The sequence below is a fragment of the Pelodiscus sinensis genome, chromosome 16 (genome assembly GCF_052426305.1).
Source record: "Pelodiscus sinensis isolate ZL-2025 chromosome 16, ASM5242630v1, whole genome shotgun sequence".
NCBI classification, from domain to species: domain Eukaryota; kingdom Metazoa; phylum Chordata; order Testudines; family Trionychidae; genus Pelodiscus; species Pelodiscus sinensis.
This window is the reverse complement of record NC_143067.1, coordinates 9263478-9278278: the sequence shown is the minus strand read 5'-3', so window position 1 is coordinate 9278278 and position 14801 is coordinate 9263478. Positions and strand designations below refer to the sequence as shown.

Sequence of the window (14801 nt, the reverse complement as noted above, 5' to 3'; positions counted from 1 at the left end):
CATAGGGTTACCAGGTGACTTCAAAAAAAATACCGGACACGCTGGATCTCAGATGTGTGCGGGGGGACCGTCTGGGAGGGGAGTGGGGCTGGCCGGGAGGAAGGGTGAGGGGGACCAGCCAGCGGGAAGCAGGGCTGGTGAGGGGGAGGGGAAAGGAGGGGGCAGCGGGGCTGGCCAGGGGAGATCGGGGGGGGGGGGGGAGAGGAGGGGAATGGCCGGCAGGAAGCAGGGATGGCCGGGAGGGGATCGGGGGAACCAAGCTGGCCAGGGGAGATCAGGAGATGGGGTGGGGAGAGAGAGAACCGGCTGGCGGGATGCGGGGGATATTGGGAGGAGGGGAGGGAGAACCAGCCCACGGGAAGCAGGGCTGGCTGGGAGGGAGTCAGGGGGAGCGGGGCTGGCTGGAGGAGAACCAGCCGGTGGGGAGCGGGGCTGGCCGGGGGATAACCAGCTGGCAGGGAGCAGTACTGGATGGGGGCGGGGAGAAGGGGGAAGAGAATCAGCCAACGGAGAGCAGGACTGACCTGGGTGCACACAGATCCAGAGGCGCTGCCTGTCCCGCGCATGGTCCTGGGGATTCCATCCTGGCCCCCCCCTCACATAATTGTGTACTGCCTGGCTGGTAGACATGCTCATGCAGCGTGAGCGTGTCTACCAGCCAGGCAGTTTGCAATTACATACTGATGCGCCTAATAATAATAAACTTACCTAATGAGAAAATACCGTACATTTTGTATGTCAAGGACCACTTTTCTGTGGAGGAAGTGCAGGGTCTAGGACAGAGGTTGGATGCAGAAGGGCGCCTAGGGTAAGGGACTGGGGTGCAGAAGACTGTATTTCCTATTGTTCGGAAACAACAGACCAGTAGGAGCTGAGAGATTGGCCTGGGAAATGGGGGCAATGCGAGCCTCTCCCCTCTCCTGGAGTTGAGCCACATGGAAGGAGCAGCCTGCAGTTTTAAGTAGCCTGGAGCTGCACCAGGCAGGGAGCCCAGTCTGCCTTAGAAGTGCTGCAGGGTTGCTGGCCAGGAGCCGCTTAGCTAAGTGCCTCCCAGCCAAAGCCTTTCTCTGGCACTCCTGCCCCTCCTGCATCCCAACTCCCTCCCCCAGGTCACCATCCAAACACTCTGCACCCCCCTGCTCCAGTTATAACTCCCTCCCAGATGCTGTAACCCCTCCTTCACTCTTTCCCCCAGGCCAGAATCCTCTCCTGTACCCACACTTCCTCCCTGACCCTACACCCCAGCCCCCGACCCAGGTCACAACCCCCTTCTTTGCCCAAACTCCCTCTCAGACTTCATACTGTCTTCTGCACCCCAGTCCCTTACCCTGGGCACCCTTCTGCATCCAACCTCTGTCCTAGACCCTGCACTTCCTCCACAGAAAAGTGGTCCTTGACCACTTTCCAAAATCTTGGAGTAGCCCCCCACCAAAAATCATCGCCCACCCCTGCCTTACAAGATCAGGCTCTTTCTATTAAGTATTATGTCTATAAACCTCATTAAATCTCCAGAGTCTATGATGATTGGACAATTATACTGTTTCCTTATTTTTGTGACCTTTGACGGCCAGACTGTAAAAGAGCCCCCTTAGGGTGTGTCTAGACTACAGAGTTTTGTCGACAAAAATGGACTTTTGTCGACAAAACTATACCTGCGTCTACACTACCGCTGAGTTCTGTTGACATAACGTCGACAGAACTCAGCAGTTTTGTCGACGCTGGTAAACCTCATTTTACGAGGCATAACGCCTTCTGTCGACAGAGTTCTGTCAACAGAAGGTGTTATTGCATGTAAACTGTCCTTGCGTCTACACTGCCATGTCGACAAAGCAGCTTGCTTTGTCGACAGAACTGAATGTAGTGTAGACGCTCTTTGTCGACAGAAGCTTTGTCGACCGTATCTGTCAACAAAACTTCTGTCAACAAAACTCTGTAGTCTAGACGTACCCTTAGTTAATCAGAGATCTGGAAGAGCGAGACCATATTCTGGTGTAGGTGCAGGGAATCCTTTTGGGCTGTGGGAGGGCACTGCCTCATGAAATAAAACTGGTGGAGATTGCTCCTGCCCCAGATGTGTTCCCCATCACCATTATAAGTGTATTTGGAAAGGGGCAAAACTTCAGTATGACAAATCCTCTAATAGTACAGGATCTGTTAGAGAGCATTGTCTAGGAGGTTAGACTAGATGATCACGGTGGTCCCTTCTGACCTTAAATTCTATGAGATCCAGAGATTAAGGTTTGAGCTGCCCTTCTAGAACTCAGATACAGAGGAGAAGGTAGGTGTTTCCAGGAAAGGAAAGTTGAAATGCTTTTTAAAATAGGAAACAGTTGTCATTTTTCTGTATATAGCCAAAGCTTTGAACGTCAATACAAACCCACACTCAGTCATTTTTCTTATTTAATTTTACTTTTTATAAACATGTTTGCAGGAAATCCACTTACACAGGATATACTGAACCTCTACCAGGAACCAGATGGAACACGAAGGCTACTGAATTATTTGCTTGATAATTTGGCAGGTACTGCAAAAAGAAGTAAGTGATCATTCCTAATATATGTATTTATGCCACTTAAAATAAATATGATTATTTCACTTAATTTTTTAAAATGTTCTTATAGTTTCAACAGAACAGCCACCTCCAAGATCTTGGATTATGTTGCAAGAACCAGACCGAACAAGGCCAACAGGTAGCATTGCAGTGATTCTTTATAGATTTTTTTTTTCTTATTTAAAATAATTTCATTGTTCCATTTTGCTGAAATAGTTGTTTGATACTGAACTAAAACATCTCCTACTGACTAACAGGTAGTATAGGCATTCCTACATCAGACAGCACATTTGTCTGCAGAATTAGCTACTTTTTTCTTAGAGGTAGTGCCATTATCTTTAATTGAACTACTTGCCAGTAGAGTTGAAATTCAAGTATTATAAAAGTATCTGATCAATTGGAAAATATTCATTGAATCACCATCAACTTCCTACCGCCTGCCGCTGCCCAAGTTGTGTAGCAACACTGCCCCCTAGTGCCTCTCCGCGAAGCCTGATCCACACAGGTGCTATTGCAGCTGGGAATGGGCACACGTATGGCACAGCTGTTCGCATCTGTTCCAGAGTTGGAGACCGAGAATATACAAATATGCAAATTAAATGTTACCGGTCTGACATTTTAATGCCATCCCCTGCATTAAAAAGGTGGCTGTAGTCTCATGCCGCACTGCTGGGTATGGAGCAAGCTGGTCTGTGGGGGACAAAGAACCAGGCTGGGTCTCAGGAGATGTGGATGCGGTTCCTGGCTTTTCTCCTGGGTGCTGGAGGACTGCGGGCAAGTCCCTTCTGCTTCCCATACCTCAGTTTCCCCATCTGTGAAACCGGGCACAATAGCATTTACCGCTCCTTAGAAAGAGCTTCCGAGACCGATGAGAAACAGGTACCAGGGCTACTGGGAACAGACACGTGTGAGGAGTTTGTCCATGGACACACTGGTGAGGTAAATATCCCACGTGACTTGCTGTCACTTTTGACTTGCTGTAAACCAGTGATGGCAAATATTGGCCCACAGGCCGAATTCCACATCACCGTATATACCTCCACCTCCCCAGGTACGGGGGATCACAGCTCCCGTTGGCTGTGAGGAAAGCTGGAGGCCTACAAAAGGCAGCATGCTAAGTGGTAGACAGAAAGGGCTCTAGGGGTTATAGTGGACCACAAGCTGAATATGCGTCAGCAGCGTGATGCTGTTGCAAAAAAAGCAAACATGATTCTAGGATGCATTAATAGGTGTGTTGTGAGCAAGACACGAGAAGTCATTCTTCCACTCTATTCTGCACTGGTTAGGCCTCAGTTGGAGTATTGTGTCCAGTTCTTGGCACCACATTTCAAGGAAGTTGTGGAAAGATTGGAGAGAGTCCAGAGAAGAGCAGCGAGAATGATTAAAGGTCTAGAGAACATGACCTATGAAGGAAGGCTGAAAGAATTGGGTTTGTTTAGTTTAGAAAAGAGAAGATTGAGGGGGGTACGTGATAGCTGTTTTAAGGTATCTAAAAGGGTGTCATAAGGAGGAGGGAGAAAACTTGTTCATCTTGGCCTCTGAGGATAGAACAAGAAGCAATGGGCTTAAACTGCAGCAAGGGAGGTTTAGGTTGGACATTAGGAAAAAGTTGCTAACTGTCAGGGTAGTTAAGCACTGGAATAAATTGCCCAGGGAGGTTGTGGAATCCCCATCTGTGGAGATATTGAAGAGTAGGTTAGATAAATGTCTATCAGGGATGGTCTAGATAGTATTTGGTCCTGCCATGAGGGCAGGGGACTGGACTCAATGACCTCTCGAGTTCCCTTCCAGTCCTAGGATTCTATGAATACAGGAACAGCAGAAAAGTTCCCCCTGTTGTTTAACAAATGTAGAATAAAAAACATTCCTTGGCCATCAGAGAATATTTAAATTTAAAACTTGTAGCCTCGAGGAAAATCTGGGCAATTGCTCTTTATTTGTTGTTGTATTAAAGAAACATTAAGTTTTTATTGTACAATATTGAAGCTTTTTATTACTGAAGATGGGAACTGTGCCAATTTATTTGATTTATTTAATCTTCAGTTCCAAACGTTACAACACTTAACTTATTCTTTAATCAGTAAAGCAATGTGTATTTTAAATAACTTGAAAGAAAGTACAGAGGTTAGTCACTGAATTTTTAAAATGGGAAATGCATTCTTCTTTTTTTGATATTTAGTGGTTGTCATAATATGCTGCCTGGAATCTGACACATATCAAAATGCTGCTGTTGTGAAAGGTTTTGATTCCTTAAAACTTCCCTTTCCAGTCTTAATTTTGCTAACATTGGTCATACTACTAGTGCTGATGTTTTGCTGGCTTAACTAAAAAAATACATTGTTTTTGTCAGTTTTCTGCTAACTTATAAGGTACTGGTCTTATAAGGTACTGGTCAGTCTTCCAAGCCACTTGCCATGGTTAACAGGGAAGCCCCCATGGGGCACTTTTGTAACGAGGAAGAACTAGGCAAGAACCCAGGAACTAGTGTGCCTTTTTGAACATAGGGTCCACCTGTCCAGGAGCCGCTTTGCCCTAAATCTCCATACTCCTCAATTCTATGCCCTGTCTCATTTGAGGGCATGGTAGTGCATAGATATGCAGCATGGCAAATTCTCATTGTTTAGTGGGTAAGTAGTTCTTCTGGATGGAGGGAGTTGAGAAGCTAGGATTCTCTCTTAATTTGAGGAGAAAGGAAGGAAGTAGGGGCCTGATGGAAACGAAGACATATGGAAACCAAACTTGGTCAGCTCCTATCCCCCACTGTAGCATTGGGTGAGATGATAGGGTTATACAGGTTAAATAAACACTTACTGGAAAGCATTGTGCTTAAAAAGCAAAGTCTTCAAACAGAATTTCTGAGTTTTAATGTATAAATACAGCTTGATAAACATTTCAAAAAGGAAACAATATATTTCTGGGTCTCCGTTCATTGCTGCTTGCGTCTAGGTCCTTTCTTTTCTCTCTCTGCCTGGAGAACCATGGCAAGATATTTGAAGGGCCTGAATATTAAGATTATCACAGCCTCTCCACTGCACTCGGACAGTAGAGCTGCTGCTAAGGTTATGACTTCTTTATTCAGGTCCTAAGATTTTGATAAGACCCTCCAGCAAAGTTGAGACTATGATCATTTTTTGTTTTTATTTAAGATTTCTTTAATTTTGTTTTTCTTTGAGAGAATAGTTGAGAGACTCTCCCTACATAATACAGAAGCTTTAGTGGACAATAGAAATCTTATTTTTTGCTTTGCATTTTTTCACTGCAGACCTCTTTCCATTTTATTTTCTAAATATTAATTCAGACCTGGGCTGCCCAATTCTCATAGACTCATAGACTTTAAGGTCAGAAGAGACCATTATGATCATCTAGTCTTACCCCCGGCACAGTGCAGGCCACAGAGTCACACCCACCCCTCTTAGAATAATCCTCTCACCTATGTCTCAGATATTGAAGCCTTCAAATACTTTGAAGGCCCCAAAATGCAGAGAATCCTCCAGCTGTGATCTGTGCCCCATGCTACAGAGGAAGGCAAAAAACCTCCAGGGTCTCTGCCAATCTACCCTGGAGGAAAATTCCTTCCCGACCCCAAATATGGCGATCAGCTAAACCCTGAGCATGTGGGCAAGACTCACCAGCCAGACACCTAGAAAGTTCTCTATAGTAACTCCATTGACCTATTTCCCACTGATAATGAATGGTCAATTAGTTACCAAGATCATGTTCTCAAACCATCCCCTTATCATAGAACTGGAAGAGACCTCAGAAGGTCATCAAGTCCAGCCCCCTGCTCTAGGCAGGACCAATCCCATCTAAATCAACCCGGCCAGGGCTTTGTCAAGCCGAGACTTAAACACCTCTAGGGATGGAGACTCCACTACTTCCCTAGGTAACCCATTTCAGTGCTTCACCACCCTCCTAGTGAAATAGTTTTTCCTAATATCCAACCTGGACCTCTCCCACCACAACTTGAGACCATTGCTCCTTGTTCTGCCATCTGTCACTACTGAGAACAGCCTCTCTCCATCCTCTTTGGAACCTCCCTTCAGGAAGTTGAAGGCTACTATCATATCCCCCCTCACTCTTTGCTTCTCCAGACTAAACAGACCCAACTCCCTCAGCCTCTCCTCATAAGTCATATGCTCCAGCCCCCTAATCATTTTGGTTGCCCTCCGCTGGACCCTCTCCAATGCATCCACATCCTTTTTGTAGTGGGGGGCCCAGAACTGGACACACTACTCCAGATGTGGCCTCACCAATGCCGAATAAAGGGGAATAATGACATCTCTGGATCTGCTGGCAATGCTCCTCTTAATGCAACCTAATATGCCATTAGCCTTCTTAGCTACAAGGGCACACTGTTGACTCATATCCAGCTTATCATCCATTGTAACCCCCAGGTCCTTTTCTGCAGAGCTACTACTTAGCTGGTTGGTCCCCAGCTTGTAACTATGCTTGGGATTCTTCCGTCCCAAGTGCAGAACTCTACACTGGTCCTTGTTGAACCTCATCAGATTTCTTTTGTCCCAATCCTCTTATTTGGCCTGGTCGCTCTGGACCCTATCTCTGCCCTTAAGCGTATCTACCTCTCCCCCCCAGCTTAGTGTCATCCGCAAACTTGCTGAGGGTGCAATCCATCCCCTCATCCAGATCATTAATAAAGATATTGAACAAAACCGGTCCTAGAACCGAATCTTGGGGCACTCCACTAGAAACCGACCGCCGTCCTGACATCGAGCCATTGATCACTACCCGCTGGGCCCGGCCTTCTAGCCATCTTTCTATCCATCTTACCGTCCATTTATTCAATCCACATTCCCTTAACTTGCTGGCAAGAATATTGTGGGAGACCGTATCAAAAGCCTTGCTAAAGTCAAGGTATATAACATCCACTGACTTCCCCATGTCCACCGAGCCAGTTACCTTATCATAGAAGCTAATCAGATTGGTCAGGCACAACTTTCCCTTTGTGAATCCATGCTGACTATTCCTAATCACTTTCCTCTCATCCAAGTGCCATAAAATGGATTCCTTAAGGATCCCTTCCATGATTTTTCCAGGAACCGAGGTAAGACTGACTGGCCTATAGTTCCCTGGATCATCCTTCTTCCCTTTTTGAAGATGGGCACTACATTTGCCTTTTTCCAATCATCCGGGATTTCTCCCGATCTCCACGACTTTTCAAAGATAATAGCCAAAGCCTCCTCAATGACATTTGCCAACTCCCTCAGTACCCTCGGGTGCACTAAGTCCGGACCCATGGATTTATGTACGTTTAGCTTTTCTAAATAGTTCCTAACCTGTTCTTTACCCACCACGGGCTGTCCATCTTCATCCCATCTTGCGTCACTTAGCGCAGAAGTCAAGGAGCCGACCTTGTCCGTGAATACAGAGGCAAAGAAAGCATTGAGTACTTCAGCTTTCACCACATCATCTGTCACTAGGTTACCTCCTTCATCCATTAGGGGCTGCACACCCTCTCTGATCACCTTCTTCTTGTTAGCAAGCCTGTAGAAACCTTTCTTGTTATCCTTCACGTCCTTAGCCAGTCGCAATTCCATTTGCACTTTCGCCTTCCTGATAACCCCCCGGCATTCTCGAGCTATACCTTTAAACCCTGGTCATTTGTCCAAGTTTCCACTTTTTGTAAGCTTCCTTTTTGTGCTTAAGTTCACCAAGGGTTTCCCCTGTAAGCCAATCCGGTCTCCTACCATGTTTGCCTCTCTTGCTACGCGTCGGGATGGTTTCTTTCTGTGCCTTCAATAAGGCTTCTTTAAAATACTGCCAGCTGTCTTGGACTCCTTTCCCCTTCATGTTAGTATCCCATGGGATTCTGCCCATCAGATCTCTGAGGGAGTCAAAATCTGCTTTTCTGAAGTCCAAGGTGTGTATTTTACTACTCTCTTTTCTTCCTTTGGTCAGGATCCTGAAATCTACCATCTCATGATCACTGCTTCCCAGGTTGTCACCCACCTCTACTTCCCCTATTAGTTCCTCCCTGTTTGTGAGCAGAAGGTCAAGCTGCGCACGGCCCCTGGTCGGATCCTTCAGCACTTGTGTCAAGAAGTTATCCCCAACATTCTCCAAAAACTTCCTGTATTGCCTGTGTACTGCCGTATTGGTTTCCCAACAGATGTCAAGGTGATTAAAGTCCCCCACGAGAACCAGGGCCTGCGATCTGGCAGCTTCGCTCAGTTGTCCAAAGAAAACCTCATCTACCTCGTCCACCTGATTCGGTGGCCTATAGCAGACACCAACCACAACATCATTGCTGTTGTTTGCTCCTTTAAACTTAACCCATAGACTCTCAACAGGTTTTTCTCCCTCTTTATACTGGAGTTCAGAGCAATCGTAGTGCTCTCTTACATATAGCGCAACTCCGCCTCCTTTTCTCTCCTGCCTGTTCTTCCTTCCATGACAGTGCTCCAGTCATGCGAGTCATCCCACCAAGTCTCTGTTATCCCAATTAAGTCATATTTCTTGGACTGGGCCAGGGTCTCCAGTTCTTCCTGTTTGTTGCCCAGGCTTCTCGCATTAGTGTACAAACACTTCAGGTAACCAGTTGATTGCCCTATCTTCTCCATTAGAGACAAGGGTCCTCCTTTCTTGCTCCTTCCTCTCTGCATTTCTTCCCGGTATCCGACTTTCCCTCTCCCCTCAGGGTTTTGGTCACCGTCCCCTGACGAACCTAGTTTAAAGCCCTCCTCACTAGGTTTGCAAGCCTTCCTGCGAATATGCTCCTTCCTCTCTTCGCTAGGTGGATCCCATCTCTTCCTAACAATCCTTGTGCCCGGAACAGAGTCCCATGGTCGAAGAAACCAAAGCCCTCTCTGTGACACTACCTGCGCAACCACGCATTTACGTCCTCAATTTGACGATCCCTGCCCAGTCCTTTCCCTTCAACAGGGAGGATGGACGAGAACACCGCTTGCGCTCCGAATTCTTGGATCCTTCTTCCCAGCGCTACATAATCCGCAGTAACCCGCTCAAGGTCATTCTTGGCCGTATCATTAGTTCCTACGTGGGAAAGCAGGAAGGGGTAGCGATCGGAAGGTTTGATCAGCTTGGTAAGCCTCTCAGTCACATCCTGAATGCGAGCTCCCGGTAAGCAGCACACCTCTCGAGATTCCAGGTCCGGATGGCAGAGGGATGGTTCAGTCCCGATTGTAAGCCCAGGTGTCCTTCGAGAGCCTGTTCCTACAACTGGCTTTGTAGTTCCGTGTTGATAGAGATACCAGTGTTGATGGGAGTGCTCTCAGAGATCGATTTATCCCATCTACAGCAGAAGCAATAAATCTATGGCCAGTGAATCGATTGCTGCAGCGTCAATCCACCGCATAGTGTAGATGAGGCCTCAATGTAAACTGCCTTTATCTGCTATCTACTATCAGCAAAATATGGAGATGTTTTTGTAACCTCATAACAATGAATGTTGTATGTCGAGACAAAAGAAGTGACGAGTTACTTTAAAGAGAACATCCGATGCATTTTTGGTAGGGTCAGTTCTTAAACTACATAATTGAATTAAAGTATTTGAAGCGTAAAATTAGTTAAAATCACTGAAGGGGAAAAATGTATGTAATTGTGCCTTTTAATATAAATATATCAGTAATTTAAATTATTGTTCTGCAGCCTTGTTTTCTGTCATGTGTTACAACGTACTTTGTGATAAATATGCCACCCGGCAGTTATATGGCTATTGTCCCTCTTGGGCACTGAACTGGGAGTACAGAAAAAAAGCCATTATGCAGGAAATCTTGAGCTGCAATGCTGACATCATAAGTCTTCAGGTAAAAGATACATTTATTTTCCTTTTATGTTCCTTTGTACTGACTCTTGTACATTACATTATGTTCATTAAAGTAAACTTTTTCTTTTAAAGCAACATGTTGTAATTTAGAGCACTTGACATCAAAAGAATGCTTTTTAATCTACACAGTTGGAACACTAACCAGGAGCTGCTGATCAAAGAAATATGTTGAAGTATGTGTATATATAATCTGACACATGTTCAAATAAGAGGCATGAGATAATCCTATCTCTTGGGATTGCAGAAATGTATTTATATTGTCTGCCTTAAAATAGCAGTATGGCTGTCTTATGCTTACATTCCCTGATTTATCTAATTTTTTTAAGTTTCTTAAAGCCAGTAGGGAGGTGATTTACACTTTCTTATAAAAGAAGCTAAATAAAAGACGCTGAATAATGCAGAAGTAACATCCAGTCTGATGTACTCTGGTGTTAAACAAATACAGTGTGTTGTCTTATAACTTTACAGGAGGTTGAAACTGAACAGTACTACAGTTTTTTCCTGACAGAACTGAAGGAGCGTGGCTATAATGGGTTCTTCAGTCCAAAATCTAGAGCTAGGACAATGTCTGAACAGGAACGAAAACACGTTGATGGTTGTGCAATATTTTTCAAAACAGAAAAGTAAGTGTGCATTTCATAAAACCTTCTGTTGTGCCTGTTCCCTTCTGCACAATTCTTCTGGGTTAAATTTAGGCCTCATGTTTTTGTGGAGAAGTATGTCTTTTTGTAGAACTTATATTCTTATATTACTGGGGATAATGGAAAGAGTTCACACTCCTTGGGATCTCTTTAGCCAGAGCTAAATAGCTAAACCATTTTTGCATATCTGCCCCATACATGGCAACTCCATGTTTTATGCAAAGTATTCCTATCTCTAAAAGGAATACTTTGCATAAGAGGCACCATGTTGGACATGTCTAGTCTGAAAAAAGCCCATAACAACAATTATCTTCTAATGTTTTGTACAGGTTGTATCTCTCTAGTCTGGCACTCTGTGGTCCAGCATAATTTTAGTTATCAAGATGTCCACTTTTCAGTGGGTGTACCCAAGTTTCCTCCAGTCCCATAAAGTTTGTTTACAGCCACTAATCCTAGTTCTGTATTCTCTGCTGCTGTTTAGCTCTAATTTACCCCTAAATGTTTTCTAGGAGCCTAGTAAACAGTGGAAAGGTAATGTGGCTAGATGATATTGACCTCCCATGGATTGGCAAATTCTCTGATTCAGCCCTGGTCAGGTCCAGAGAGTGCTGAATTGGAGAGGTTCAACTTGTAATTTGTTGTACAAAAGAGAAAAGCACTAACAAATAAAATGGAATATAAAGGCAAGCACAATAAAAGTATCATGAAATATTGTGTGTGTTTTCACTACCCATGTTAAAAAGTTCAGAAAATCTCCAAATCAATAGGAATAAAAGAAACGAGCAATAAGAAATGTGGGAAATGTAACATGTAGAACATGTACATCAGGCAAAAGAAATTGCCACCGTAACAGTTGACACCAGCCTAGCTCTTCAGCTGCTTTTGCTAGGGATGTCAACGTATAGATCACTACAAGATTAACCGGTAAGATTGGGCTTATTGGTTAATCCTGTTGATTACATGTATTTCCTGCCCCTCCCCCCTTGCTCCTTTTTATCAGAGGCAGCAAGGGGGGGGAGAGGCTGGAGCCGGTGCTCATGAGGAGCTGGCTTTCAGCAGGCTCCCCACAACCACCAGATCCACTTACCCCCACCCCTGTGCTGCTGCCTTGAGGAGGGGCAGACAGGAGCTAGTACTTGCGGAAATCTGATTTTTAAGCCAACTCTCTGTGCCTGCTGGCTCTGCAGACCTACGTGTCTCCCGTTGGCTGTCTCCTATATAGTCAGTGCTGCCTGCTCCCCCTGCCCCCACGCTGCTACCTCCAGCAGAGGCAGCAGCGTGAGGGGGAGGAGAGGCTACCTCGAGGCAGCCTCTGTCCACAGTGGGCCTGGGCTCGCCGCAAACAGAGGCTGCTCCACAGAGCAGCTTTTGTCCACGAGGAGCTCCCCCCCCCCCCCCCCCCCACACACAAACTGGGCTGCTGCCACCCTATACTGTTACCTCTGTATCCGAGGCAGCAGCGCAGGATGGCAGGGGGCTCCCTGGGAGTGGGGCCAGGAGCGCACTGGCTGCTGTCTCTGCCCTGGGGACTATTGAATAGTTCTGTAACTGCTAGAATTTGATGTGGTTACATGACTTCCATGACATGCTATCTAACACCCCTGGTTCTTAATCTGAGAGAACTTCATGCTAAAAGTAAAATTTATTCCACTGCAACCCTTCCCTTCTCTTTCCTTCCCCATCCTCGCTCTTTCCTTGCTATTTATTTGTTCCCTGGACCTCTTAACTTCTTTCGTCTGAAGTAATGGATTGTGCCCATGAAAGCTCATGATACCATCTACGTTTTTTGTTAGTCTCTAAGGTGCTTCAAGACCATTTGTTAAAACTATACCCTTTAATTTCTTTCTTTAGTGGAAATGGACTGAGTCATTTTGATTTTCATGAAAAATGTGATATTTGCCCTTGAAACTCTAACCATTCCTAAAATATAAGCTTAAACTTTAAAAAAAATGACTACTGATTTTTGGGTACTCAAAATGAGAGCTCTTAAAAGGGACTTGGTTTTTAAAAGATGGGAGAACTCAAGACTTTCTGAAAACCAGGGACTACTTTAAGATGTCTAAGTCAGGTATCAAAAAAAAAAAAAGGCACCCAAAATTATTAATCACTTTTGAAAATAAGAGAGATACATAGACAGTTACATTTGCCCTAGGTATGTAAGTCTTTATGAATGTTTCTATGTTGTCCTCTGGCCACAAAACAATGCAGATGTAAGTTTCAGAATACAGGCAGTCCCCGACTTACGCGGATCCGACTTATGTCAGATCCGCACTTACGAACGGGGCTTTCTCGCCCCGCAGCTCGCAGGCAGCGGTCCCGCCACCTTGACCTCCGGGTCTGCTGGTCTGCTGGCAAAGCCTCAGAGGTGCGGGACCCCGCCGCTGCTGCGGCTTTGCTCCCGGTGTCCCTGCTCTGCTGGAGACTGTCTCCAGCAGACCAGGGACACCGGAAGCAAAGCCGCAGCGGCGGCGGGGTCCCGCACCTCTGAGGCTTTGCCAGAGCAAAGCCTCAGAGGCGCGGCACCCCGCTGCCGCTGCGGCTTTGCTCCCCTGTCCCTGGTCTGCTGGGGGGGGGGCGGGCGCAGCTAGTGTGCCTTCCCCCCCAGCAGACCAGGCTTTTGTTGTGGACCCTGGGGCAGAGCAGCTGGGGCGCTGCCGGTTGGTCCCGCAGCGCCGTTCTGGGCACTACTGGACCAAACCGGCAGCACCCCAGCTGCTCTGCCCCAGGCGTCCTGATTCAGCCGCTGCTGAAACTGACCAGCGCTGACTACAGGAAGCCCGAGGCAGAGTTGCTCTGCCCCGGGCTTCCTGGAATCAGCCGCTGATCAGTTTCAGCAGCAGCTGACTTGGGGATGCTTGGGGTTCTTAAGTTGAATCTGTATGTAAGTCAGAACTGGCAGTCAGTTTCAGCAGCGGCTGAATCTGGACGCCAGTTCCGACTTACATACAGATTCAACTTAGGGACTGTAGCTTTGTTCTTATCTTGTACGTAACCCGGGGACTGCCTGTACTGAGGTTCAGAAATAAAGGTTGTCTCATACTGTCTTAAACCTGCTAGTTCAAATTTGTGCATATGATAGATCTGGGGAAACAAAATATCTTACTATATTTAACAACTTTTAGGGAAAGTCCAAAATAATTTAAGTATTAATTTTAGGAGAGTGGAGATAATTTAAATCTATTTAAAATGGAGCGCAGATAAAATTGCTAATGAAATTATCTGTTTTCAGCTTAACATTTTTATAAAGCACTAATGTGACTGGCTGATTCTTATAAACTACTTACATCATCTAACAAGTTTTAATGAAAATGAGAAAGAAGCTGTATTTCCTTTGTCATGTGACAAATTAAGGAACCACACAATGTTGTTCTTTCAGATTCATCTTAGTTCAGAAACATACTGTTGAATTCAATCAGCTAGCGATGGCAAACTCAGAAGGGTCTGAAGCTATGCTAAACAGAGTTATGACAAAAGATAACATTGGAGTTGCTGTGTTGCTAGAGCTGCGAAAGGAATTAATAGAAATGTCATGTAAGTAATTTATTCCCATTTTTTTACTAGACTGTGATACAGCATGTTAGTCTCCAATACAAATGAAATTTTTGTTTCAGTGGAGTAGAGAATGTAAAACAACTTTCCTCAAATAAACACCATAACTACAACTGTAGTCTGAAATTTTCTGGGCAAACTTCACTTAAAAGAGAATTTTGGGGGAAACGCCACATGTTTTTGCCCTGGAGTTCTCAAAAAAGTTGAGATCTCAATTGACCTTGGAAGTGTCTCAGTATGGCCCTATTTAGCATAT

The 14801-nt window shown here is 45.4% G+C and overlaps 1 protein-coding gene across 3 annotated transcripts in view; it reads left to right on the top strand.

Moving 5' to 3' along the window:
* CNOT6 (CCR4-NOT transcription complex subunit 6) overlaps window positions 1-14801 on the top strand; it is a 75830-nt gene that overhangs the window by 50299 nt on the left and 10730 nt on the right. For all 3 annotated transcript variants that reach the window (XM_075900500.2, XM_075900499.2, XM_075900498.2), the window contains 5 exons: window positions 2432-2536; window positions 2622-2690; window positions 10178-10335; window positions 10824-10978; window positions 14373-14527. In XM_075900500.2, the coding sequence (XP_075756615.1) occupies window positions 2432-2536; window positions 2622-2690; window positions 10178-10335; window positions 10824-10978; window positions 14373-14527 (642 nt within the window). The remainder of the gene's footprint in view (window positions 1-2431; window positions 2537-2621; window positions 2691-10177; window positions 10336-10823; window positions 10979-14372; window positions 14528-14801) is intronic.